This window comes from Bos grunniens, chromosome 3, assembly GCF_055505025.1.
Source record: "Bos grunniens cultivar Pamir isolate PY7600 chromosome 3, Bosgru_T2T1.0, whole genome shotgun sequence".
In the NCBI taxonomy this organism is placed as follows: Eukaryota; Metazoa; Chordata; class Mammalia; order Artiodactyla; family Bovidae; genus Bos; species Bos grunniens.
In genome coordinates this window covers 18,286,510-18,310,215 of record NC_141167.1, presented here as the reverse complement: position 1 = coordinate 18,310,215, position 23,706 = coordinate 18,286,510, and the positions used below count along the sequence as shown (strand labels likewise).

General features: G+C 45.7%; 3 protein-coding genes and 1 long non-coding RNA gene across 14 annotated transcripts in view; 1 reads left to right on the top strand and 3 right to left on the bottom strand.

Moving 5' to 3' along the window:
* The window catches only part of LOC147375135 (olfactory receptor 2A12-like), a 62,461-nt gene extending 62,244 nt beyond the window's left edge, over window positions 1-217 (bottom strand). Inside the window, exon 1 of the mRNA XM_086383149.1 lies at window positions 166-217. The gene's annotated coding sequence lies outside the window, so the exon portion shown is untranslated. The remainder of the gene's footprint in view (window positions 1-165) is intronic.
* Window positions 1-249, bottom strand: part of LOC147375134 (olfactory receptor 2D2-like) — a 132,515-nt gene extending 132,266 nt beyond the window's left edge. For 3 of the 11 annotated variants that reach the window (XM_086382996.1, XM_086383031.1, XM_086383083.1), the window contains exon 1: window positions 166-248. The gene's annotated coding sequence lies outside the window, so the exon portion shown is untranslated. Of the gene's footprint in view, window positions 1-165 lie in introns of all 11 variants that reach the window. The other 8 variants (XM_086383035.1, XM_086383015.1, XM_086383052.1 and 5 more) reach the window with 4 other exon arrangements.
* Window positions 250-2,978: 2,729 nt separating this feature from the next.
* LOC147375133 (uncharacterized) lies at window positions 2,979-4,880 on the bottom strand. Its single transcript, XR_015157401.1, has 2 exons — window positions 4,328-4,880; window positions 2,979-3,339 (listed from the first exon to the last, which is right to left on the bottom strand). It is a non-coding gene; the product is annotated as an uncharacterized LOC147375133 (long non-coding RNA).
* Window positions 4,881-6,824: 1,944 nt separating this feature from the next.
* LOC147375132 (L-amino-acid oxidase-like) lies at window positions 6,825-12,309 on the top strand. Its single transcript, XM_086383194.1, has 6 exons — window positions 6,825-7,312; window positions 7,756-7,868; window positions 9,279-9,480; window positions 9,999-10,064; window positions 10,281-10,414; window positions 11,204-12,309. The coding sequence occupies exons 1-6, from the start codon at window positions 6,965-6,967 to the stop codon at window positions 11,994-11,996; spliced, it is 1,656 nt and encodes a 551-aa protein (XP_086239320.1). The 5' UTR covers window positions 6,825-6,964; the 3' UTR covers window positions 11,997-12,309.
* Window positions 12,310-23,706: the final 11,397 nt, after the last annotated feature.

Here is a 23,706-nt window from a genome sequence, read left to right as displayed (position 1 = left end):
TAGTGTGAAATTTCTGCATCAGCTTCATAAGACAGAAAGCCTACAAATTCCTCTCTCAGGTTGGGAGCTTCATAAACAAACCTCACCCACACAGGCAGGTGCTCTTCCCCTGTGATGTCCACCACATCAGTGATGACGAAAAAGAAGTGAGAATCTCTCACTTACCTGAGGGTTTCTTCCCGAATGTAGCTCTCACAGATCTCTAGCATCTATCTCTGCTGTTTTGGAACGGAACAGTGTGTTAACTGCTGTTGTCTCAAAGCGCTTTCTCAGAACCTCTTCACCAAAACTGATCTGGCACTCTAGCAGCGCTTGAAAGCTATCAGGAATAAAAAGACTTTCTTGGATTTCATCAGCTTCATGGCCGTCCAGAGGTATGTTTTGTTTTCCCATAAGAATCAAAATTTTAGATAAAGATTTTAAGTATTCTTTGTTTTCCTTCTCTTCAAGAGTTAAAGATAAAATGTCTTCATCCTGCTCTTTACCCCCTCCTTCTGCACTGGAATTTTGAGCATTGCTGTTGTTTGTTTCCTTATGTTTTGGTTCCTGTTCAGAAGTTTCATCAACAGGTCAAGGCCTTTTAAAAAGGCATTCAGAAGTTGAGTCGTTAACACGATCACTTTTTTTCTGTTTCAGTGTCTCAATTTCATCTTCACTCAATTCTTTTTACTCGTTTTCTGTGTCTACTATGTGGATTATTCAAATGGCTGCTAAGATCGAATACTATTGGTATTGCATTATCTCGGAGAATGGTCCCATTAAGGACTAGTTCTGCAGATCATAGAAGTTTCAAAGTGTTTGGCACACGGTTGATAATGTTTATTTAGTTGATTAGGTATTTTATCTTCCAAGTCTGCTCGCCTACAGTTCACCACCTACTTCTGGCATCTGGCCGGATCCCGCGGGAACCTGAAGAAGGCCAGGTCAGACTGCATGCTCTTCCCAGCACAGTTGGGGGCAGCGCAGAAGTTCCACGTTGTCTGCCTGCCGCCAGCCCAACCCCACCACCCCTCTCCCCCCACCTCCCTCGCCTGCTCAGAGCAGCCTGCCTGCCCTTCAGGGCCAGGGAGGGAAGAATAGTCCTTTTAATAAAATGTGCTGAGACAATGAATAGTCATGTTCAAAAGAATGAAGTTGGAACTCTACCTCACATCATTTACAAATATCACTTCAAAATGGAGTAAAGACCTCAATATACCAGCTGAAAATATAAAACTTGTAGAAGACAGCAAAGGGTAAGTCTTAATGATCTTGGATTAGGCAATAGTTTCTTAGGACCCCAAATACACAAGCAACAAAAGAAAAAATAAGGATTCTTCAAAATTAAAAACATTTGTGCTTCAAAGGACACCATCAAGAAAGTAAAAAGGCAACCCATGGAATGGGGCTGCCAGAAATATTTGCAAATCACATATGTGAAAAGGATTTATCTACAATATAAAGAACCCTTGTGCTTAGTCGCTCAGTCATTTCTGACTCTTTATGACCCCTAGGACTCTTTGTGACACCGTGGACTATAGCCCACCAGGCTCCTCTGTCCTTGGGGATTCTCCAGGCTAGAATACTGGAGTGAGTTGCTGTGTCCTCCTCCAGGGGATCTTCCCAACCCAGGGATCGAAGCCAGGTCTCCCACACTGCAGGTGGACCCTTTACCATCTTAGCCACCAGGGAAGCCCAAGAATACTGAAGTGGATAGCCTATCATTTCTCCAGTGGATCTTCCCTGCATTGCAGGCAGTCTTTACCAGCTGAGCTACGATAAAGAATCCTTACAATTCAATAATAAAGACACAAGTAACCAAATGAAAAAATGGGCAAAGGATCTGAATGAAAATTTCTCCAAATAAGATATACAGATGTCCATTAAGCACATGAAAAGATGCTCAAGGTCACTGATCATCAGTTCAGTTCAGTTCAGTCCCTCAGTCATGTCTGTCTCTTTGCAACCCCATGGACTGCAGCATGCCAGGTCTCCCTGTTCGTTACCAACTCCCAGAGCTTTTTCAACCTCATGTCCATCAAGTCGGTGATGCCATCCAATTATCTCATTCTTTGTCGTCCCCTTCTACTCCTCCTTTCAATCTTTCCCAGCATCAGAGTCTTTTCAAATGAGTCAGTTCTTCACATCAGGTGGCCAAAGTATTGGAGCTTTAGCTTCAACATCAGTCCTTCCAATGAATATTCAGGACTGATTTCCTTTATGATTGACTGATTGGATCTCCTTGCAGTCCAAGGGACTTTCAAGAGTCTTCTCCAACACCACAGTTCAAAAGCATCAGTTCTTTGGTGTTCAGCTTTATTTATGGTCCAATTCTCACATCCATACATGACTACTGCAAAAACCACAGCTTTGACTAGTAGGACCTTTGGTGGCAAAGTAATGTCTCTGCTTTTTAATATGCTGTCTGGGTTGGTCATAGCTTTTCTTCCAAGGAGCAAGCATCTTTAATCTCATGGTTGCAGTCACCATCTGCAGTGATTTTGGAGCCCAAGAAAATAAAGTCTGGCACTGTTTTCACTGTTTCCCCATCTATTTGCCATGAAGTGATGGGACCGGATACCATGATCTTTGTTTTCTGGATGTTGAGTTTTAAGTCACTTATCATCAGGGAAGTACAAATGAGAAAACAATGAAATATTACTTTACCCCCACTAGGATGGCTATAATCAAAAGCACGGATAATAGCAAGTGTCATGGAGAATGAGAAGAAATTGGCTCTCATTCATTGCTGGTGGGAAAGTAAAATGGTGCAGCCATTTTGGAAACCAATCTGGCAGTTCCTGCAAAGGTGAGACATAGAACTAACACATAACCCAGCCATTCCACTCCAAAGTGTATGCCTAAGAAAAATGAAAACCTATATCCACATAAAAAGAATGTTTATAGACACACTATATATAACAGCTAGAACGTGGGAAACCAGATTGTTGCCCTAATGGTCTGGGAGCGAGCGACGAGAATGAAGACAGAACACAAAATCTGGTGCCGTGGGTCAGGAGACCTGCAGCCTCTACTGGACTGAGGTGCAGAGTCCACTCTGAGTCCAGATTTTATTCCTAAGTGCAGACTACAAGAATTTCTTTGGCCTTATCTTTCTCAAGACATATTCTGTTTCAATCACATACTCCTAAATGTCATGGATTACATTGACATAGTCCAGATTTCCTTATTTTTTATCCCAGGCCATTTCCTTTTTGGGCAAGTCTCGAGAACAATCAGCAAGTGTGTAGGCAGCGTTCATGCCTGGCACCAACCCAGTGTTCCAAAGTCCATGCTTTCATGATCCCAGTCGTACTCCCTTCTGGGTCTGGCCTTGGGGTTTGTAACAAGGCTATTATTCTAAGAAAAATGTGAAAGATAATTATTAATATAGTTTCTTAATATATGCTGTTTTTCCAGATTCTATTTCTGTGGAATTTCTCAAGGCTGAGAAAGTACATTATTAGGAATTCCCACTACACCAGATGGTCAAACCCAAAAGATGAGTGGATAAACAAAATGTGGTATAAATGGAATATTATTCAGTCATAAATGGAATAAGAGCCATCCAGAAATGGCTATTATTTAGCCCTGAAAAGAAATGAAGCACTGATACATGCTGCAACATGGATGAATCTTAAAGAGGTTATGTTAAATGAATGGAGCCAGCCACAAAAGACCACATATTGTGTGATTACATTTATATGAAATGTCCAAAACAGGCAAACCCATAGAGGCAGGAAGCAGAATAGTGGATCCCTAGGGTTAGGGGGATGCAGAGAATGGGGGGGTGATGGCTAAAGTGTATGGGATTTCTTTTTTTTGTTTGTTCGTTTATTTATTTTTAATCGAAGGATAATTGCTTTACAGCATTGGTTGGATTTCTGCCACACATCAACATGAATTAGCCATAGTTGTACACGTGTCCCCTCCCTCTTGAACCTCCCTCCATCTCCCACCCTTTCCCATCCCTCTAGGTTGTTACAGAGCCCCAGTTTGAGTTTCCTGAAGAATAATGAAAATGTTTTAAGTTAGTTGTGGTAATAGTAGCACAACTCTGTGAATACACTAAAAACCACTGAATTGCTCACTTCAAATGGGTGAATTGTATGGTGTATAAATTATATCCAATAAAGCTATTAAAAATTTAAAAGAATCGACAATAGAATGAGAGCAAGAAAGCAAGAGTCCTCGACCTGCCCAGCGATTCAGTTTCTCTTTAAACATCATTCTATCTGCCACTGCTAGCAACTCTGTGATGGAGGAACTACCTCTTTTTAGAGCTATTGCAGTTGTGTGACAAACCCTATCTCCAAAAGGAAAGAAGGAAACCAGCTTAGGTACCTACCTATGCCAGGCTCTTCACACATCATCTCATTTAATCCTTGAAATACCCTGTAAAGAAAGAAAGTATTATTACCCAGTTTTACAGATAAAGAAACCCAGGCTCAGAGAAGCATACTATATGTCCTAAGACACACAGCTACAACATGACTAAGCAGAATTTGAACTCAGTCTGTTTGATTCCATTGCTGGTGCCCTTTCTCCAACGCCACCCTAGTGCCCAGGATCTGAGTCCTGTGTCCCAGCTCCTGAACATCTGCTCATACTCCAGCCCCCTCCCCAGCCCCAGGCTGCTGCTCTGTGATGGTTTCCAGCCCCTTCTCCCTGCACTGTACACAGAGAACAAAGACTCGCGCTGGCACCACAGCCAGCTGGCCTGATTCCCCAGGAGAAGCAATTCCAGTGCCAGAGAAGCCCGCCTGTGCCTAAGGAAACCCTGGGGGCCCCAGAGGAATGGAGAAAAAAGCCCACTCCCCACGGCAAATGGGCCAGACCAGAGACTCTATCCTGCCCACAGAGGTAACACCTGAGAGGGGTGGGGAGAGCCCAGTCCTCCCACGGGAACTCATGGCTAGAATCCTCACCTTGGAGCAGAAGGCTCCGCAGTGAGACAGCAGCGGAACAGGAACATTCTCTAGTGAGAGCAGTCAGGAGGTCTGGCCTGTGCTGGGAACCCAGACTCTGGATTTCCAAACCAGCCCAGAGGTTCATTCCCAATCCTTACCCCTTCCTGGGAGATGATCCCAGCAGGTTTGGGATGGCCCACCTGGCATCCACAACCCCTTCCCGTCAATGACTGTGATCTGAGCTGGGAGAAGGGGCTTTCCCTAGGAAGGGAGATGGGCCAGAAGGAATATAGGGATGCAGAAGATGCGGGGAGGTGGGGGGAACTGAGTCACCACAATCATCTTTACCTGACAGCCAGGCCTTGAGGGCAGGGTTTTTCTGCTTGGCCCAGCCAATTGGCCCCTAGGGTAGCCTAATGGGATGAGGCCAGTGACTGCTGGGTGGAGCTGGCTCCTCTTAAAGAGAGGGAGAGTTGTACCAGACTCAGCCTGAGCTGCAGGGCCATGGTCAAGATGAGAGGTAAGGAGGGTCCCTCCTCTGAATCTGAGGGAGAGGCACCTGAGGAAGGAGGTATTGGACGCTGAAACAGGGCAGAAGAGCTAGATTGTGGAGTGGGGGTGGCTGGGGGGAGGGTGAAATGGGTCCAAGAGGGAGTCTGGGCATAGGGCCAGGCTAGGGAAAGAGGGGTGGGTATGAGATGGGACGGGAGCTAGGTCAGGGGCTATGAGTAGGTCAAGGTGTTGAAAGTGAGTCAAGAGGATAGATACAGATCTAGAGAATGCATTTGGAGGTTGGGCCCACTCAAGGGGAAGGTCATGGGGACTGAGACAGAATGGAAATCACACAGGGAGATGGGAAAACCTGTCCCAGGTGGAGAATGGATTTCAGAGGTTGAGGTAGGCCTGGTGGGGCTGCTGGGAGGCTTGACGCTCTGTCCCACGGGGCATGGTCACTCCTCTCCTCTTTCCTGAGAAGTCGCCCCTTCAGAAGGCCCTTCTAGCATTGGGAATGGCCTGCACTGGGAACCAGCGGGGTCCCTGCTCCTCCTCAGTGGGTGGCCCCTGAAGACCCCTTCTCTTCTGAGAGCTTCAGCTGTGCTGCCAGTACAAAGACTGGACTAAGGGGATTCTCACCCGTCAAAAAACCTAGAGCTAGTGAGGGGGCACTCCATGTGCCACAGCTCCTGGCTGTTCCCTTTAGAGCAAGTGGCACCAAGGAAACCACACAGACTCTCTTTCAGGGTTTCAGACTCTTAGCGGAATATCTCTGTACATCAGAATAGTTATTTGTATAGGAGAAAACCAAGTCACTCTGGACTTACGTTATGTATTAACTATGGTTTTCAATCTTGACTGCACATTAGAAAACATAGAATGGTTTGAAGAAAATACTGTGAGGCTGGAGAAGAACAACAGGACTAGCAAGTTCCTGTGGGGCATGAGTAGTCATTGAGAAAGTGGTCACAATTCCCCTACTCCTCTTCCCCGAAGAGAATTGTGCCACACACACACACACACACACACCCTCTCACAAATGCACACATTTTCAAAGAATACAGACACCCTCAGGCTCCCCAGTCCCACCTCATGCTCAAACACACACAGGGAATCAAACAAAGAACACAAGCAACCAAATTCTCGCTGAAACTCAAGCAAATGCATACATATCATTCTCCCTCCTCCAAACACAGGCCAACGTGCACTATTTCTACAACATCTCTCACTTTTCTGTACAGATTCACCCACACATTTACTCGGGTACCTACACTATTCCACAACATACTCATTTCACATAAAATCACAAACAATGCACAGTTACCCAGGGCAATGACCCAGACTTGCAACCACAGCAATTTTATCATAGATAACCTCATACACACACACTCACCATCAGAAGCAGGCACATTTACCCTCCAATAGGAAGCTGCACACAACCAGGATTTTCCAATCACACCCACACATGTGAACATTCACACCCACACACGTGAACATTCACACCCACACAACTAAAGCTAGCATAGTTCACACATCATTCATATCCCACACAACACAGACACAGACACAACCACAAACGCATGTTTGCAAGCACACAGTGGACAGACACTCCTGACCTTACCACTCCCACTCATCCACACAGACGAGGACGACAGACACAGACAGGTAGGGCAGGGTGCACAGCCCCAGCCCCCATTCCTTTCTCTGCCCCAGGAATCCTGATCCTGGGGCTTTTCTTGGCCACTCCCAGCTGCCTTGGCTACTATGAGGACTTGGCTAAGTGTTTCCAGGACCCTGAATATGAGTCTATCCTTGTCACAGCCCAGGAGGGCCTCCACACCTCCCCAGTGCCCAAACGCGTAGTGGTGGTGGGAGCTGGCATGTCAGGGCTGACGGCGGCCAAGGCCCTGCAAGATGCTGGCCATCAGGTGAGCTGGTGTGGGAGGGGCCGCAATCATTCACCTCCAGTTTGCTTCGTTGGGTGAAAAAAGAAAAGGAGTGGGGTTACAGCCCACCTTTAGACAACTGAGCATAACCCACTGGGTCTCTTAGCCCCTAGTTATTGTTCCTCAAAAAACTGCATCCCCTGAGACTTAACTGCAACTTGTGTTCTTTTGGAAATAAAAGTAGAGAAGGGCTATGCTAGCCAGAAAGGGCCAAGAGGTGTTCTGACCCCTGCAATCCTGGAGCCCTTCTGCATCACCTACGTTACTCAGGTCCCTCTGGGGGAAAACCTCACTCTGCCCAGTTTGGTTATCCTGCACATTCAGGGACCTACCAGTGGGAGTTCCAGAATAGAACCTGTGGCCAGGCCAGGTGGGAAAAGGGAGTAGATGACTCTGGGAGTGACAGCAGCCTCCCTGGATACTAGGTAACCATCCTGGAAGCCAGCGACCACGTCGGGGGTCGAGTGATGACATTCAGGAACGAGAAGGAGGGCTGGTACTATGAACTGGGGCCCATGCGAATCCCAAAGTCCCACAGGTAAGTCTCAGGAGAGGGATGGAGCAAAAGGCAAGGAGGAAGAATTAAGAGGAGTAGAGGATGGGCTGCTGCCACTGTGTCAGATCCCTTTTAGACTCACTGTCTCATGCAATTCAATCCTGCAAGTCTGGTCCCCCAGCTGACAGAGATGATCGAGGCTCAGAGCTCAGGGTAATACAGAAAGTGGAAGATCCCAAACTAATAATGACCATTTGTTGTCCGACTCTTTTGTGACCCTGTGGGCTGTAACCTGCCAGATTCCTCTGTCCATGGGATTCTCCAGGCAAGAATACTGAAGGGGATAGCCATTCCTTTGTCCAGGGAATCTTCCCAATCCAGGAATCCAACCCAGGTCTCTTGCATTGCAGGCAGATTCTTTACAGTCTGAGTCACCAGGGAGGCCAGATACTATTTTAAGCTATAAAATAAATAATAATAATAGTAGCTGTCATTCGAGGACACCTACTATGTGCATGGCCCTGTGTGCTAAGTACTATATGTGCATTATTTCATTTGACTCTCACAACCCTATAATGTAATACTCTTATTTTTCCTATTTACAAATCAAGAAATTGGGCTCAGAGATATTAAGTGACTGACTTAAGGTTCTCCTAGGAGGAAGTGACAAAGCTCCTCAAAATCAAGGGAATACCTGGCACCAAAGTATATGATCAATTTCTAAATCAGAATCTGGAAGACAACCTGGCCCCCAGTTCCGGGGCTTGTAAGACAAAAAGATCCTTTGCCTGGTGCCCCACCACATGCCTCATTTTTTGCCTTAAGTGGAAACTAAACCTGAGATTTCCCTACAAACACTATCCTAAACCAAACCAAAAATTAACAGTAGCAGCCCAAAGTAGGAGTCTTTAGATATGGCCTCAAACTTACTTAGGGCTTCTCTGGTGGCTCAGATGGTAAAGAATATGCCTGCAAGGCAGGAGAACCTGGGTCGGGACAATCCCCAAGAATACCCTCTCCAGTATTCTTGCCTGAAGAATTTCATGGGCAGAGGAGCCTGGTGGGCTACAGTCCAAGGTGTTGCAAAGAGTCGGACACAACTGAGCGACTAACACTTTCACTTTTCAAGCTTACTTAGAAATGGAATTTTAAATTCTGTCTGAGACAAGATGTCTTGGGCTCTGTAGTTGAGCTCTATATGCTGGGATTTCCTTAAGGGCCTTCTTTCAGTCATGGGGAAAACCTACTCCCTGTCTCCCTCAGTGCAAAAATAGGAGAAAAAGAACCAACGCAGCAGTAAGAGAAGGCGAGGTTAGAGATGAGGCGGCAGTCGGTCTGGGCTCCTTGGGCACACGAAGAAACTGGTTTTCCTGGAAACAGTTTCTACTGTGAGGTAAGCAGGAAAGAGGTGTCACATGGATGAGGGCCACGTTGAGCCTGTGTCTGTTCCAGGTTGGTCCACACCTATGTCAGGAAGCTGGGCCTGAAGCTAAACAAGTTCCTCCAGTACCATGACAACACCTGGTTCCTCATCAACAGAAAACGCTACCGCGCCGGGGAGGTTAAGGCCAACCCAGAGCTTCTAGGCTATTCCATGAACCCAAGAGAAAAGGGCAAGAATGCTATAAATCTCTTCTACCAGTCCATTGGCAAGGTGACTCCTGCCTCCTCCCTCTCCCCACCTCCCCCCGCTGCCACCCCAGGGTCAGGAAAAAACAGGTCTGGCCAAAAGTCACCTAGCAAGTTAGGTGACCATCCATCAGGCCACCTTACTCTTACCTGATACTCTTATGATTGGTCTATTTTCCTTCTAACACCCCCTAAGAATGTTGCCACCCGAGCCCTAGTGCCCAGCTCCATCTCTTCTGTCCCGTGTGGACTAATCATCCATTCCTTGGTTAAGCAGTAGAAGGAAGGGGAATCAGCAGGTAATCCAATCCTTGGTAATGAATCAGTCTTCCTGGATTGAAGTAAATGTCTTCACCTTTAAATTAAATGAAGGAGAGATCTGGGGGGAAAGAGAAAATTTAGGAGGTGGAAACTCCCTCCCCCTTTTCCTTCCATCTACTTCCTCTTAGTCCCCACCCTCTTCAAAGGATCATCCAGAGAACCCAGAAGTCCTGCCTCTGGCTCTGTGACTTTCAAGTTGCTACCCCTTGCTCTTCTCTACAGCTCAAAAGCCTGAAAGAATTAAACTGCAGCCACCTGATGTCCTTTTATGATTCTTACTCCACCAAGGTGAGTGAGGCAAAGTCCCAAGATAGGGAGGAAAGGGGGTCTGTGCTCAACCTAGACCCCTGGGATTGTCCCCTCCCTACCAGGACCTTCTCCCAGTGCCCAAGGCTTCACCTCCCTGGAGTCCCCTCACCCCTGCTTCAACCTTGCCTACCCCAGGCCCCTACTGAGGCCCCTTCCTACATACTGCGTCCTCTATCTGATGCTTCCATCCAGCAGGCTTACCTGCTGAAGGAAGGGATGCTGAGCCAAAGAGGAGTAAAGATGATCAGGGATGTGATGAATGAGGATGCTGGATACTACAAGTCCCTTCTGGAGTCCCTTCGGATGGACATGATCTTCACAAGTAATGAGTAAGGCTGATCTGGACCAGACCTTGAGTCTGCCCCTTTCTCAAACACGCAGAACAGAGAAAGGGGACTTTGATTACTGAGTAGTTCCTACGTGCCAGGTGCCATGCTAAGCATTTTCCAAGGATGATCACATTTAATGCTATGATCACTTGGAAGGTAGGGCACTATAATTCAGAGTCATGTTACCAGTGAGGAGGCTGAGGCTTGGAGAAGTCATGCAACTCAGATTCACACAAGCTGGGCAAGGGCTGGAACACGTAGGTCTGCAGGATGCCTCCTGGGATGCAGAATTGCATGGTGGCTGAAGCCATGGGCTTTCCTGCTAGATTGCATATGTCATTGGGAGAAAGTCCCTTTTTTCTGGGTGTTCATTTTCCAAACTATAAAAGTAAGCAATGAACCCTCCCTCACAGAGGCTAGATAAGGTGAGATGTGTGAAGTACACGGACTTCCCCAGTTGTTCAATGGTAAAGAATCTGCCTGCAATGCAAGAGACCCAAGAAACACAGGTTCCATCCTTGGGTGCGGAAGATCCCCTGGAGAAGGAAGTGGCACCCCACTCCAGTATTCTTGCCTGGAGAATTCCACGGACAGAGGAAACTGGTATGCTATAGTCCGTGGGGTAACAAAAGAGTCAGACACAACTGAGCACGCATGAAGTATCCACCACATACTGCAGGAGGCCCGTTTCCTCCCTTTTTGGACTGGGATCGCTGCTGGCAACTCAGCAGACTGACTTTGTGCCTCCCACACTCCCCTCCTCCTCCTTCCCTCTCTTCACCACTACAGCTTTTCCGAGATCACCGGTGGCTTTGACCAGCTTCCCAAAGCCCTTAACGCCAGCCTGAAGCCTGGCACCATCCGTTTGGGCTCCAAGGTGGAGAAGGTAGTAAGAGATGGGCCTGAGGTTCGGATTTCCTACCGGATGGGAGAAACCAACTCTACCCTGCGCACCCTCACCGCAGACTTTGTCATCATCTCCGCCTCAGCCAAGGCGACGCATCTCATCACCTTTGAGCCCCCGCTCTCCCAAGACAAGATGGACGCGCTCCGCTCAGTGCCTTATACCAGCGCCACCAAGGTGGTTCTGGCATGCAACGAGTCCTTCTGGGAGCGGGACGGCATCCAGGGCGGGGTCTCCATTACTGACCTGCCCTCCCGCTACATCTACTACCCCAGCCACCGCCTCCCCAGCGGCAAGGGCGTCCTGCTGGCCTCCTACACCGTGGACAAAGACTCCCTCTTCTTCATATCCATGCAGCAGGACCAGGTGGTGGATATCGTCCTGAGGGACCTGGCGGCGGTGCACCAGATTCCCACGGAGGAGCTGCGGCGCATGTGCCCCTCTTCTGTGGTCAAGCGCTGGTCTCTGGACCCCCTCTTCATGGGCGCCTTTACTGAGTTCACACCCTATCGGTTTGTGGACTATTCACAGCAACTTTTCCAGCCAGAGGGCCGCATCCACTTTGCTGGCGAGCACACCTGCCTGCCCCACGCCTGGATAGACACAGCTATCAAGTCTGGCCTCCAGGTAGCCAAGAACATCCAGGCTGCCGTGGACAAAGAGATCACCGAGAGATAGAACCCTTCACCAACAGTCACAATCATTTCTAACCCTAAGAGAAATCCCTGAGGGAATCTGGCAGGAAGCAGCCTGTGAGGTGGGAGTTGGAGGCAGAGACCCTGGCGAGACTTCAGTGTTAGTTTCCCTGGCCCACAAACAGGATCCTCCAAATACCAGACAAAGACCCCAGCTGGCAAATTCATCCCCTTTCCTGCTTCTCTCTCCTGCAAGCCCTTGAGAAGGGTCAGCAGAGTCAGGGTATTTGGAGGGATAGGGGAAAAAAATCAAGGATGGAGGTACTAGAATCAGACCTTAGCTTGCATAATAGTAACAGGCAAAAGAGAAAGATTTCAACAACTCCCAAATTTCTGACATCTACAATTAGAAGCCCCTAAAGGAACAGACAAACTCAAACCACAGCACTGTTAAAACACAGATTAGCCACATGAACCCACAGTGCAGCAAACCCCATCATTGAGTGCCTGAGCCAGGGGCCCCATGTCTTAGTTCAGCTGGAGTCAGGGTGGATGGGAGATAACAGTTCTTTTTTGCTCTTTTTTGAGCCGGCAAAACAGGACCTGGCTTCCTAGGCATCTCCTGGCCCATGGACTTTTTATCTCCGCCCTGATCTCCTCATCACCAATTAGAACTCACCTCCCTGCCTCTGCCTGTCTAGTCCACACATCCGCCTAGGAGGATACCAAGTACATTCTAGATGTTCCCTGCACACTCTGTTCCTCATTAACACCTGCCCTGTCCTTCCAGGCCTAGCTGAAAGTGTTCCCTCTCCCCAAATCCTTTCTTAATGACCAAACTTAGACCCCCAAGGACCTCTTTCCTTTGAGCTACAACCTTTTCTACCTAGAGTCCTAAACATCTGGACTGTGGATCTTCTGGTACTATTACCTCTTATTTATCCAAGTAGACAGAAGTAAATAAAGTGGTAAACCCTCTCACTAGACAGCTTTCCTACCAGGAGGACTCAAGATCAGCATGATGTCCTGAAAATGGCATATTTATAGGAAGAAGGGATAGAGGGAGGAGACATTTTCTTACTGCATTTGGTCCATTGTTAAAACCCCAGCCTACTTAATTTGGGTTTTCTATGTACCTCTGTATCAGTCAGGGCTTTTTCCAATTCAGGTGCTGGAAATCAAACCCAAACTACCTTAGGGAAAAGGCAGTGCTTTGGCTCGCATATCTGAAAAGTCCAGGATGAAGCTTACTTCACCAAGACTAATTGTGTTCAGGAACTGATAAGTCATCATTAAGCTTCTCTCTTCCCACCTCTTGATTCTGCTTTCCTAAGTTAGTGTCCATATTGAGTTGAATGATGGTCCCCAAAATTCATATCTACCCAAAACCTGTGAAGGTGATTTTATTTGGAAATAGTCTTTGCAGATGTAATCAAGTTAAGATGAGGCCATATTGGATTTGTATGGTCCCTAATCCAGTAACTGGTGTCCTGATAAAAGGGAAATTGAACACAAACATACACAGAGGGAAGACAGCCATGTGAAGATGGAGGCAGATTGGAGTGATGCATCTACAAGCCAAGGAATGCCAAGGATTGCAGAAACCTCCAAAAACTAGGAGGAGGCATGTAACAGACTCTGCCTCAGAGCTCTCTGAAGGAACCAACCTTGTGACACTGGTCTTGAACTTCTATTCTCCAGTGCTGTGAGAAAATAAATTTCTGCTGTTTTAACCCACCTAATTTTATGGTAATTTGTTTCAGCAGCCCTAGGAATCTAATACAGCTTCCTTCATTCTTCTGGCAAGAAAGACAGTCAGAAGCAACTCCAAGATTATATCTTCATAGGTTTCCATTCAAGGGGAAAGAAAGGGCTTCTTTCTCCCAGGTTGTTTTAGTTGCTAAGTCGTGTCCAACTCTTTGCGACCCCATGGACTGAAGCCCATCAAGTTCCTCTGTCCAAGGGATTTCTCAGGCAGGAATACTGGAGTTGACTGCCATTTCCTTCTCCAGGGGATCTTCTTGACCCAGGGGTTGAACTCACGTCTCTGGCTTGGCAGGAGGATTCTTTATCACTGAGCCACCTGGGAAGCCAGAGCATTCATTTATATTTTCATCCTGTCCATCCATGCTTAGTTGGGCCCATCTCCCAACCTAGAAAGTAGATCTTGTGATCAGCAGCCAGTGGAAGGGAAGAATGGGACAATCTTCTAAGGATTATAGGCTGGACAGACAAATAAAGCAGATGGACATAACTCTAGGCTGGGCTAGGGAATACAGCTGAGCCATTCCAGGCCTGGATTAAATCAGCTCCCTTGGAGTTTCCAGTGCTAGATGATTCACCATCAACAGTCATGATGCACATGGTGAACTCCCTAGAACCTGTCTACACCAAGGGAGGAGTCACTTTCCAAACTGTCTTCTGGGCTGTTTATCTTTAATAACCCCATTAGTATCATGACAAAGGCCATACCTTCTTGAGGCTCTTAGAAAAAAGGAGGAATCCTGACCCAGTGAAGTCCAGGCAGAGAAAGAAGAAGAAGGTGGGACTCGGGGAGAGCAAGGTCCCTGGGGAAGAGCTCACCATAAACCCCCTCGGCCCTGAAGAAACAAATCAGGGAAGAGCAGAGGCAAGAACAAGGAAGCAAAGGGCTCTTTGCTGGCCTCTGCCCATCGGAGATAAAACTGAGGCCCCAGGGGCATGGAAATCAGCTGTGCAAAGAGGATTAAGTAGCGGGAGAGGAGAATGGAGGATGGAACCACAGACCCAATCTGTAGTTTGGAGGGAAATGACTCCCAACATTTGGGTGGGAGTATTAGGCAGAAGATAAAAATGTTCAGAGATAGTTTTTTGTTGTAGAACTGCCACATGAGGTTCTCAGTGACAAAAATCTGAAATCAAATCTGAGTGATTTAAGTTGAAAAGGAATTTGAGGAAGACTGTCAAGAGGCTCACAACACTAACAGGAGCATAAGTGGGTAGATGCTAAAGGAGACCTGTGACCTGAGCCATAGCCGAGCTCCTGCCACAGGGGCAGCCCCATAGATGGCACTGTGGCCAGGGAATGCTGCTTTGGCTATTGGACCACCACCATGCTCTCGTCTACTGCTGTCAGAGCTATCTCTGTCTAATGCCTTTTCATTTCCCCCAGATTCAAAATCATGGATAGGAGCATCCTAGCTGAGCCTAGGTCAGCACCCACTCGGGGGCTTCAGGGTCAGGGAAAGCAAGTAACCAGTAATACTCTAGCTTTTGGAGTGGGAAGTGAGGTATTGCCTTTCATCAGACCTTACTGTGCTGGGTTCTCCAGGCACAGGAAGCAACCAAAAGGCAAAGTCAAGGTAAGCCCCTAAGGGAAGGACAGGGCACAGACCACCTCTGCCACGTGAGCCACTGAACCTCTCTGAGTCTCACTTCCTCAGCTGATCAATTAGGATAATACCCCAGCATATCGTGGCTGAAGGGATTAGAGATCATGTACTTGGAGGTACCTGGAGATTTGTGTGTGCATAGAGCATGCATGAGGCCTTTGCCTCCAGTGCACTGAGAGAGGAATTATTCCCAGGTTAAGGGTGAGGACACAAAGCTTAGTGGGATAGAGTGACTCGCTGAAGATTCTACAGCCAGGTGTTGGAAGAGAATTCACAGCCAGGACTGCCTGACTCAGAAGTCTAGCTCTTGCCACAGCACAATGCTGCTAGTCTTGGAGACAGAAATTGTTAGTGCATGTTGGGAAGCATAGTACAAAATAGCCGTAAAAGGAGAAAGTCCTTGGGAAAATGGCGAAGGGCCAGAAGTACCCGGCTTTGTACTGCAGACAGAAAAACATGTCCTGCCTTTGGTTATGCTCAGCGCCAAGATTTAATAATAAATAGGGATATTACTTGAGAAAATGGGTTGTGGGATAAGCACATGAGTCACTTAGAGCCCGCTGTCCTTGAAATGTTTTTACTGATTATGTGTTAACCCCTTATGTGCTCTGCTGGCCGTATACTTTAAGCTCTTTGTTCCTGCTTCTATAAAAAGGCTTGACTGCAGAAATAAACTTGTCAGTCCTTGCAAGAGACTGTCCAAGTGTCATTCTTTCAGGTTCGTCGCTTCCAAGTCCTGGGGAGAAAATCCCCAACAGTGCAAGTTCCTGTGCCCAACACACAATGAGGCCAAACTGAAACATCGAAGTTTGGAGCAGAGAAAGGTTTATTGCAGGGCCATGCAAACAGATGGGGGCTCATGCTCTAAAAAGCCCTGAACTCTCCAAAGGGTTTCAACAAAATATTTTTTAAAGCCACATGCGGGGCAGAGCACAGGGCCAGTTGGGTTGCCGGGTCTGTGATCAGCTTGTGCACAGTTCTCTGATTGGGTGATGGTGAGGTAACACGGTGGTGTTACAGGGGTTAACATTAACAGTCCTTAGGCTTCAGGAGGCCTGGGGCTATATGCTTATGGTCATCAAGTGGTTAATATCTTCCATTTGGTCGGGGGCTGGGGGCTCGTATCTGTAAAGCAACTCAGGAAATGTGCATCAAATACTGTTATTTAGGTACTTCAGGGGCTTTCCTGGTGGCTCAAACAGTACAGAAACTGCCTGCACTGCGGGAGACCCGGGTCCAATCCCTGGGTCAGAAAGATCCCCTGGAGAAGGCCATGGCAACCCACTCCAATATTCTTGCCTGGAGAATTCCATGGACAGAGGAAACTGGTGGGCTACAGTCCATGTGGTCACAAAGAGTCGGACACAACTGAGCAACTAACACTCACTTTTTTTGTTTTTTTCAGGTACTTCAGAGGGAAGCTAAAGCAGAGAATATGAGGGAAAGGCCTGTCCTAGGAAGGCTCCATGGGTTCTACTTGGTTACAAAATGACTGGCCTGAAAGAGATGGGGCAAAATTCAGACTAAGAAGACACTGAGGCAGGCAAGGTGGTAGGAGCCTATGAGGGAAGAGATGAGCATGGGCTAGAATATTATCTCTACAAAGCTATGCTCCCTCATTTCCTTTCTACATGCTTTCTTGAGGGGAGAAAGAAAAGAGTGGAGTAGTGACTCTTAAAACCTTAAAACAGCCTCACTCCAGATCTCTACTACAAATTTCAGTGAGTAACGTTTTTAATTTCTGCATCAAAACCTGGGAACACTCATAGAAGGGTGAGTGCATAGAACAGCTATATGTAACATATGCCTTAACCAAAGCAACGGTTGAGAATGGCTCCAGTAACTCTCAAGAGGTAAAAACATGCCACATTCTACCCCAGAATGTACCACCCACACAAGCCACATGGAGGTCTAACTCTGGGAATCCCAAGCTGAAGCTTTACTCTGTGAGTATGCGGAGTCAAGTAAAGTCTCCCTTGGAATCCCAGGGCATGACATCTTCTCTTCCTGCCACCAGAGATCTTCTTAGAACCCAGGGAGTACATCAAGGGCCAGGTGCCAGAACTGTAGATTAAGAAGCAAGTTAGAACTTGGAATTGGGCCCCTTCAGATGCCAAGAATCTGTTAACAGGCCTCAGGGGAAAGGATGAGGAATGAGAGGTGGAGGAGAAGGAAGGGGACCCAGTCAGGAACAAAAACTCAGTACCTTTCCACCCTCCTTTACCAAACATTTTATATTCATCATCGATTGTTCGTCTTCCTGCTTGACAGAGAAGGAATTGAGGCTGTGCAAGTGAGAACAATGCAGCATGCAAGTGTAAGCACCCGGACTAGTTGGTCACAATAACAGCCATCATTGTTGAGGCTTACTTCTAACTGAATCCCCGCCCAATGCCCCACAAAAACCAAGCTCTATGAAACAGGCACAACTATCACCTCCATTTTACAAATGAAGCAACTGAGAAGTAGAAAGCTTAGTTTGTTTAGCTTTTATTTGGCTGCACCAGGTCTTAGTTGCGGCTCGTGGACTCTTCATTGCTGCACGTGAGACCTTCTTTGCAGCATGCAGAATCCTAGCTCCTTGGCCTGATCTAGGATTGAACCAGGGCCGCCTTGTACTGGGAACACAAAATCTTAACCAACAGACCACCAGGGAGGTCCTAGAAAGCTTGTTTTGCTCTAAGTTGCATAAACAGGATTCTACATCTGACGCCCTGCGTGTATTCAAAAGTTTAAATTTTTAGTTTCACATGTAAATTACAGAATTATGGATAGAGGTTTGTGAATTGTACAGGAGGCAGTGATCAAGATCATTCCCGAGAAAAAGAAATGCAAAAAGACAAAATGGTTGTCTGAGGGGGGCTTACAAATAGCTGAGAAAAGAAGAGAAGCTAAAGGCAAAGGAGAAAAGGAAACATATACCCATTTGAATGCAGAGTTCCAAAGAATAGCAAGGAGAGAGAAGAAATCTTTTCTCAGTGATCAGTGCAAAGAAATAGAGGAAAACAATAGAATGGGAAAGACTAGAGATCTCTTTAAGAAAAGTAGAAATAACAAGGGAATTTCATGAAAAGATGGGTACAATAAAGGTAAGAAATGGTAAGGACCTAACAGAAGCAGAAGATATTAAGAAGAGGTGGCAAGAATCCACAGAAGAACTGTACAAAAAAGATCTTCATGACCCAGTAGCCATGATGATGTAATCACTCACCTAGAGCCAGACATCCTGGAATGTGAAGTCAAGTGGGCCTTAGGAAGCATCCCTACAAACAAAGCTAGTGGAGGTGATGGAATTCCAGTTGAGCTATTTCAAACCCTGAAAATGATGCTGTGAAAGTGCTGCACTCAATATGCCAGCACATTTGGAAAACTCAGCAGTGGCCACAGGACTGGAAAAGGTTAGTTTTCATTCCAATCCCAAAGAAAAGCAATGCCAAAGAATGTTCAAACTACTGCACAATTGCACTCACCTCACATGCTAGTAAAATAATGCTCAAAATTCTCCAAGCCAGGCTTCAACAGTACGTGAACCATGAACTTCCAGATGTTCAAGCTGGATTTAGAAAAGGCAGAGGAACCAGAGATCAAATTGCCAACATCTGCTGGATCATGGAAAAAGCAAGAGAGTTCCAAAAAAACATCTATTTCTGCTTTATTGACTATGCCAAAGCCTTTGACTGTGTGGACCACAATAAACTGTGGAAAATTCTGAAAGATGGGAATACCAGACCACCTGACCTGCCTCTTGAGAAATCAGTATACAGGTCAGGAAGCAACAGTAAGAACTGGACGTGAAACAACAGACTGGTTCCAAATAGGAAAAGAAGTCCATCAAGGCTGTATATTGTCACTTTGCTTATTTAACTTATATGCAGATTACATCATGCAAAATGCCAGGCTGGATGAAGCACAAGATGGAATCAAGATTGTCGAAAGAAACATCAGTAACCTCAGATATGCAGATGACACCACCCTTATGGCAGAAAGCAAAGAAGAACTGAAGAGCCTCTTGATGAAAGTGAAAAAGCTGGCTTAAAACTCAACATTCAAAAAACTAAGATCATGGCATCTGGTCCCATCACTTCATGGCAAATACATGGGAAAACAGTGGAAACAGATTTTATTTTCTTGGGCTCCAAAATGACTGCAGATGGTGACTTCAGCCATGAAATTAAAAGACGCTTGCTCCTTGGAAGAAAAGCTATGATCAACCTAGACAGCATATTAAAGAGCAGAGACGTTACTTTGCCACCAAATGTCCGTCTAATCAAAGCTATGGTGTTCCCAGTAGCCATGTATGGATGTGAGAGTTGGACTATAAAGAAAGCAGAGTGCCAAAGAATTGATGCTTTTGAACTGTGGTGTTGGAGAAGACTCTTGAGAATGCCTTGAACTGCAAGGAGATCAAACCAGTCCATCCTAAAGGAAATCAGTCCTGAATACTCATTGGAACGACTGATGCTGAAGCTGACACTCCAATACTATGGCCACCTGCTGCGAAGAACTTACTTATTGGAAAAGACCCTGATGCTGGGAAAGATTGAAGGTGGGAGGAGAAGACGACAACAGAGGATGAGATGGTTGGATGACATCACAGACTCGATGGACATGAGTTTGAGCAAGCTCTGGGAGTTGGTGATGGACAGGGATGCCTGGTGTGCTGCAGTCCATGGAGTCTCAAAGTGTCAGACAAGACTGAGGGACTGAACTGAACTGAACTGTAAATTACATAAAAATATCTCCCAGATTCCTTGCAGTAAAAGTGAGCTAGTCCAAACCAGAACCAGACCTAGTTGCCATTCCCTTCTCCAGTGGATCTTCCTGACCCAGGGATCGAAACCAAGTCTCCTATGATTCCTGCATTGCAGGTGGATTCTTTACTGTTGAGCCACTGGGGAAGCCCATTATTATTTTTAAACTACTTAAACCAAAGAATCAGAATGCTGCTTCTTCCTTGAGCCTCTATTTGTCTGAAGGGCTTCCATTCAATACCAAGGATGTGACCCTATCTTTTCAAGGTTAGAAAAGAAAGAAATAAAATTTCTGGTGATGCTTGACAGAGATGTAAGTTAAACTTCAGGAAACACTTTCAACTATGCTCCGGGGAAGGTTGGGAAATTGCTTTCTCTGGAAATGTTCCCATCTTGGAGCCCTGTGAGCAGGGGGGTGGAGGAGTGAGAATCAGCCACTGTGCTCCAGGCTGTTGTGCACCAGGCAGGTATTGGAACTGAAGCTTCCCAGTCTTAGCCAGTGCAATGGAAATGCTGATTCCTCTATGTATGGCAGAGCTAGAGTAGGTCAATGAGACCAAGGCTGAGTTCCTAAGCTACTCAAAAGAAGAGGACAATTCAACAGGAAAGTTCTGACCTAACAGCCCATCACCACCAGTGTGCCACACTCTAAGCCAAGAGGAAGGCAGGGAGTGTTTATGGACTGAATGTGTGCTTAAAGATCACGAAGCCATTCCCCATTTTTAAAATAAGAAAACTGAAAAAGTCCAGAGGAATTAAAAACACAATCAAGGGAAATAGAATAACTTCCCAGTTTGGTTTGAAGAATAACTAAAGAGGACTTTTAGAAGTGAAAAATGTAAATTATATTAAAAACATAAGGAAAGATTTATGAGGCTGACATGCTGCCTAATGCACAGGGATAGATTTAATAGAAGGTTAGACTTGATTAAAAACATAATTAGCAAACTGGAAGAAAGAGCTAGAAAAAAGTTGTCTCTATTTAAATACAAATTGCTTAGAAACAAAGACATGAAAATATGAAAAATAACTTAACATTATTTCCCTTGATTGTGTTTTTAATTCCTCTGGAGGAACAGAACCGTGAACAGAACCTCACTAAAAGATCTTCCAAAGGATGTACTTCAGGAGGAATGATTCCAGAATCAGGATGGGGAACACATGTACACCCATGGCCGACTCATGTCAATGTATGGCAAAAACCACTACAATATTGTAAAGTAATTAGCCTCCAATTAAAATAAATAATTTTTTTAAAAAACAGAATATTTCAAAGAATATTAAAAGCATGAAGTAAATCTAAATAAATTCCAACTGTGTAAAACAATAGTAACTGTGGCCATTTTTCAGTGTTAAAATTTTTTAAGATAGAACCAAAATCCCAGACAACAATAACCTATACGCCAGGAGGAAGATGATTGGAGATAAAATATAATGTATACCAGTAAATGAAATAACACAGTACAGCTGATACAAAAAAAAGTCTACTAAAGTCACTGCTGTCAAGATTTAAAAATCTTTAACAAGTAACTTCAGTTGAGTTCAGTTCAGTCACTCAGCCATGTCCAACTCCTTGTGACACCATGAATCGCAGCATGCCAGGCCTCCCTGTCCATCACCAACTCCCAGAGTTCACTCAGACTCACATCCATCGAGCTGGTGATGCCATCCAGCCATCTCATCCTCTGTCGTCCCCTTCTCCTCCTGCCCCCAATCCCTCCCAGCATCAGGGTCTTTTCCAATGAGTCAACTCTTTGCATGAGGTGGCCAAAGTATTGGAGTTTCAGCTTCAGCATCAGTCCTTTTAATGAACACCCAGGACTGATCTCCTTTAGATTGCACTGGTTGGATCTCCTTGCAGTCCAAGGGACTCTCAAGAGTCTTCTCCAACACCACACTTCAAAAGGATCAATTCTCCGGTGCTCAGCTTTCTTTACATTCCAGCTCTCACATCCATACATGATCACTGGAAAAACCATAGCCTCGACTAGATGGACCTTTGTTGGCAAAGTCATGTCTCTTCTTTTGAATATGCTATCTAGGTTGGTCATAACTTTCCTTCCAAGGAGTAAGTGTCTTTTAGTTTCATGGCTGCAGTCACCATCTGCAGTGATTTTGGAGCCCCCAAAAATAAAGTCTGACACTGTTTCCACTGTTTCCCCATCTATTTCCCATGAAGTGGTGGGACCGGATGCCATGATCTTCGTTTTCTGAATGTTGAGCTTTAAGCCAACTTTTTCACTCTCCTCTTTCACTTCCATCAACAACAGGCTTTTTAGTTCCTCTTCACTTTCTGCCATAAGGGTGGTGTCATCTGTATATCTGAGGTTATTGATATTTCTCCCGGCAATCTTGATTTCAGCTTGTGCTTCTTCCAGCCCAGCGTTTCTCATGATGTACTCTGCATAGAAGTTAAATAAGCAGGGTGACAACATACAGCCTTGACGTACTCCTTTCCCTATTTGGAACCAGTCTGTTGTTCCATGTCCAGTTCTAACTGTTGCATCCTGACCTGCATATAGGTTTCTCAAGAAGCAGGTCAGGTGGTCTGGTATTCCCATCTCTTTCAGAATTTTCCACAGTTTATTGTGATCCACACAGTCAAAGGCTTTGGCATAGTCAATAAAGCAGAAATAGATGTTTTTCTGGAACTCTCTTGCTTTTTCCATGATCCAGCGGATGTTGGCAATTTGATCTCTGGCTCCTCTGCCTTTTCTAAAACCAGCTTGAACATCTGGAAGTTCACAGTTCACGTATTGCTGAAGCCTGGCTTGGAGAATTTTGAGCATTATTTTACTAGCATGTGAGATGAGTGCAATTGTGCAGTAGTTTGAGCATTCTTTGGGATTGGAATGAAAACTGACCTTTTCCAGTCCTGTGGCCACTGCTGAGTTTTCCAAATGTGCTGGCATATTGAGTGCAGCACTTTCACAGCATCATCTTTCAGGATTTGAAATAGCTCAACTGGAATTCCATCACTTCCACTAGCTTTGTTCATAGTGATGCTTTCTAAGGCCCATTTGACTTCACATTCCAGGATGTCTGGCTCTAGGTGAGTGATCACACCATCATGATTATCTGGGTCGTGAAGATCTTTTTTGTACAGTTCTTCTGTGTATTCTTGCCACCTCTTCTTAATATCTTCTGCTTCTGTTAGGTCCCTACCATTTCTGTCCTTTATCGAGCCCATCTTTGCATGAAATGTCCCCTTGGTGTCTCTAATTTTCTTGAAGAGATCTCTAGTCTTTCCCATTCTGTTATTTTCCTCTATTTCTTTGCATTGATCGCTGAGGAAGGCTTTCTTATCTCTCCTTGCTATTCTTTGGAACTCTGCATTCAGATGCTTATATCTTTCCTTTTCTCCTTTGCTTTTTCCATCTCTTCTTTTCACAGCTATTTGTAAGGCCTCCCCAGACAGCCATTTTGCTTTTTTGCATTTCTTTTCCATGGGGATGGTCTTGACCCCTGTCTCCTGTACAATGTCACTAACCTCCATCCATAGTTCATCAGGCACTCTGTCTAACTTACCCATACTATTATTCCCTTTGTTAGTACCAAATTCTTCTCTTGTTTTCCTTCTTTTTCAATTTTTAAATTGGAGGATAATTTCTTTATAATGCTGTGTTGGTTT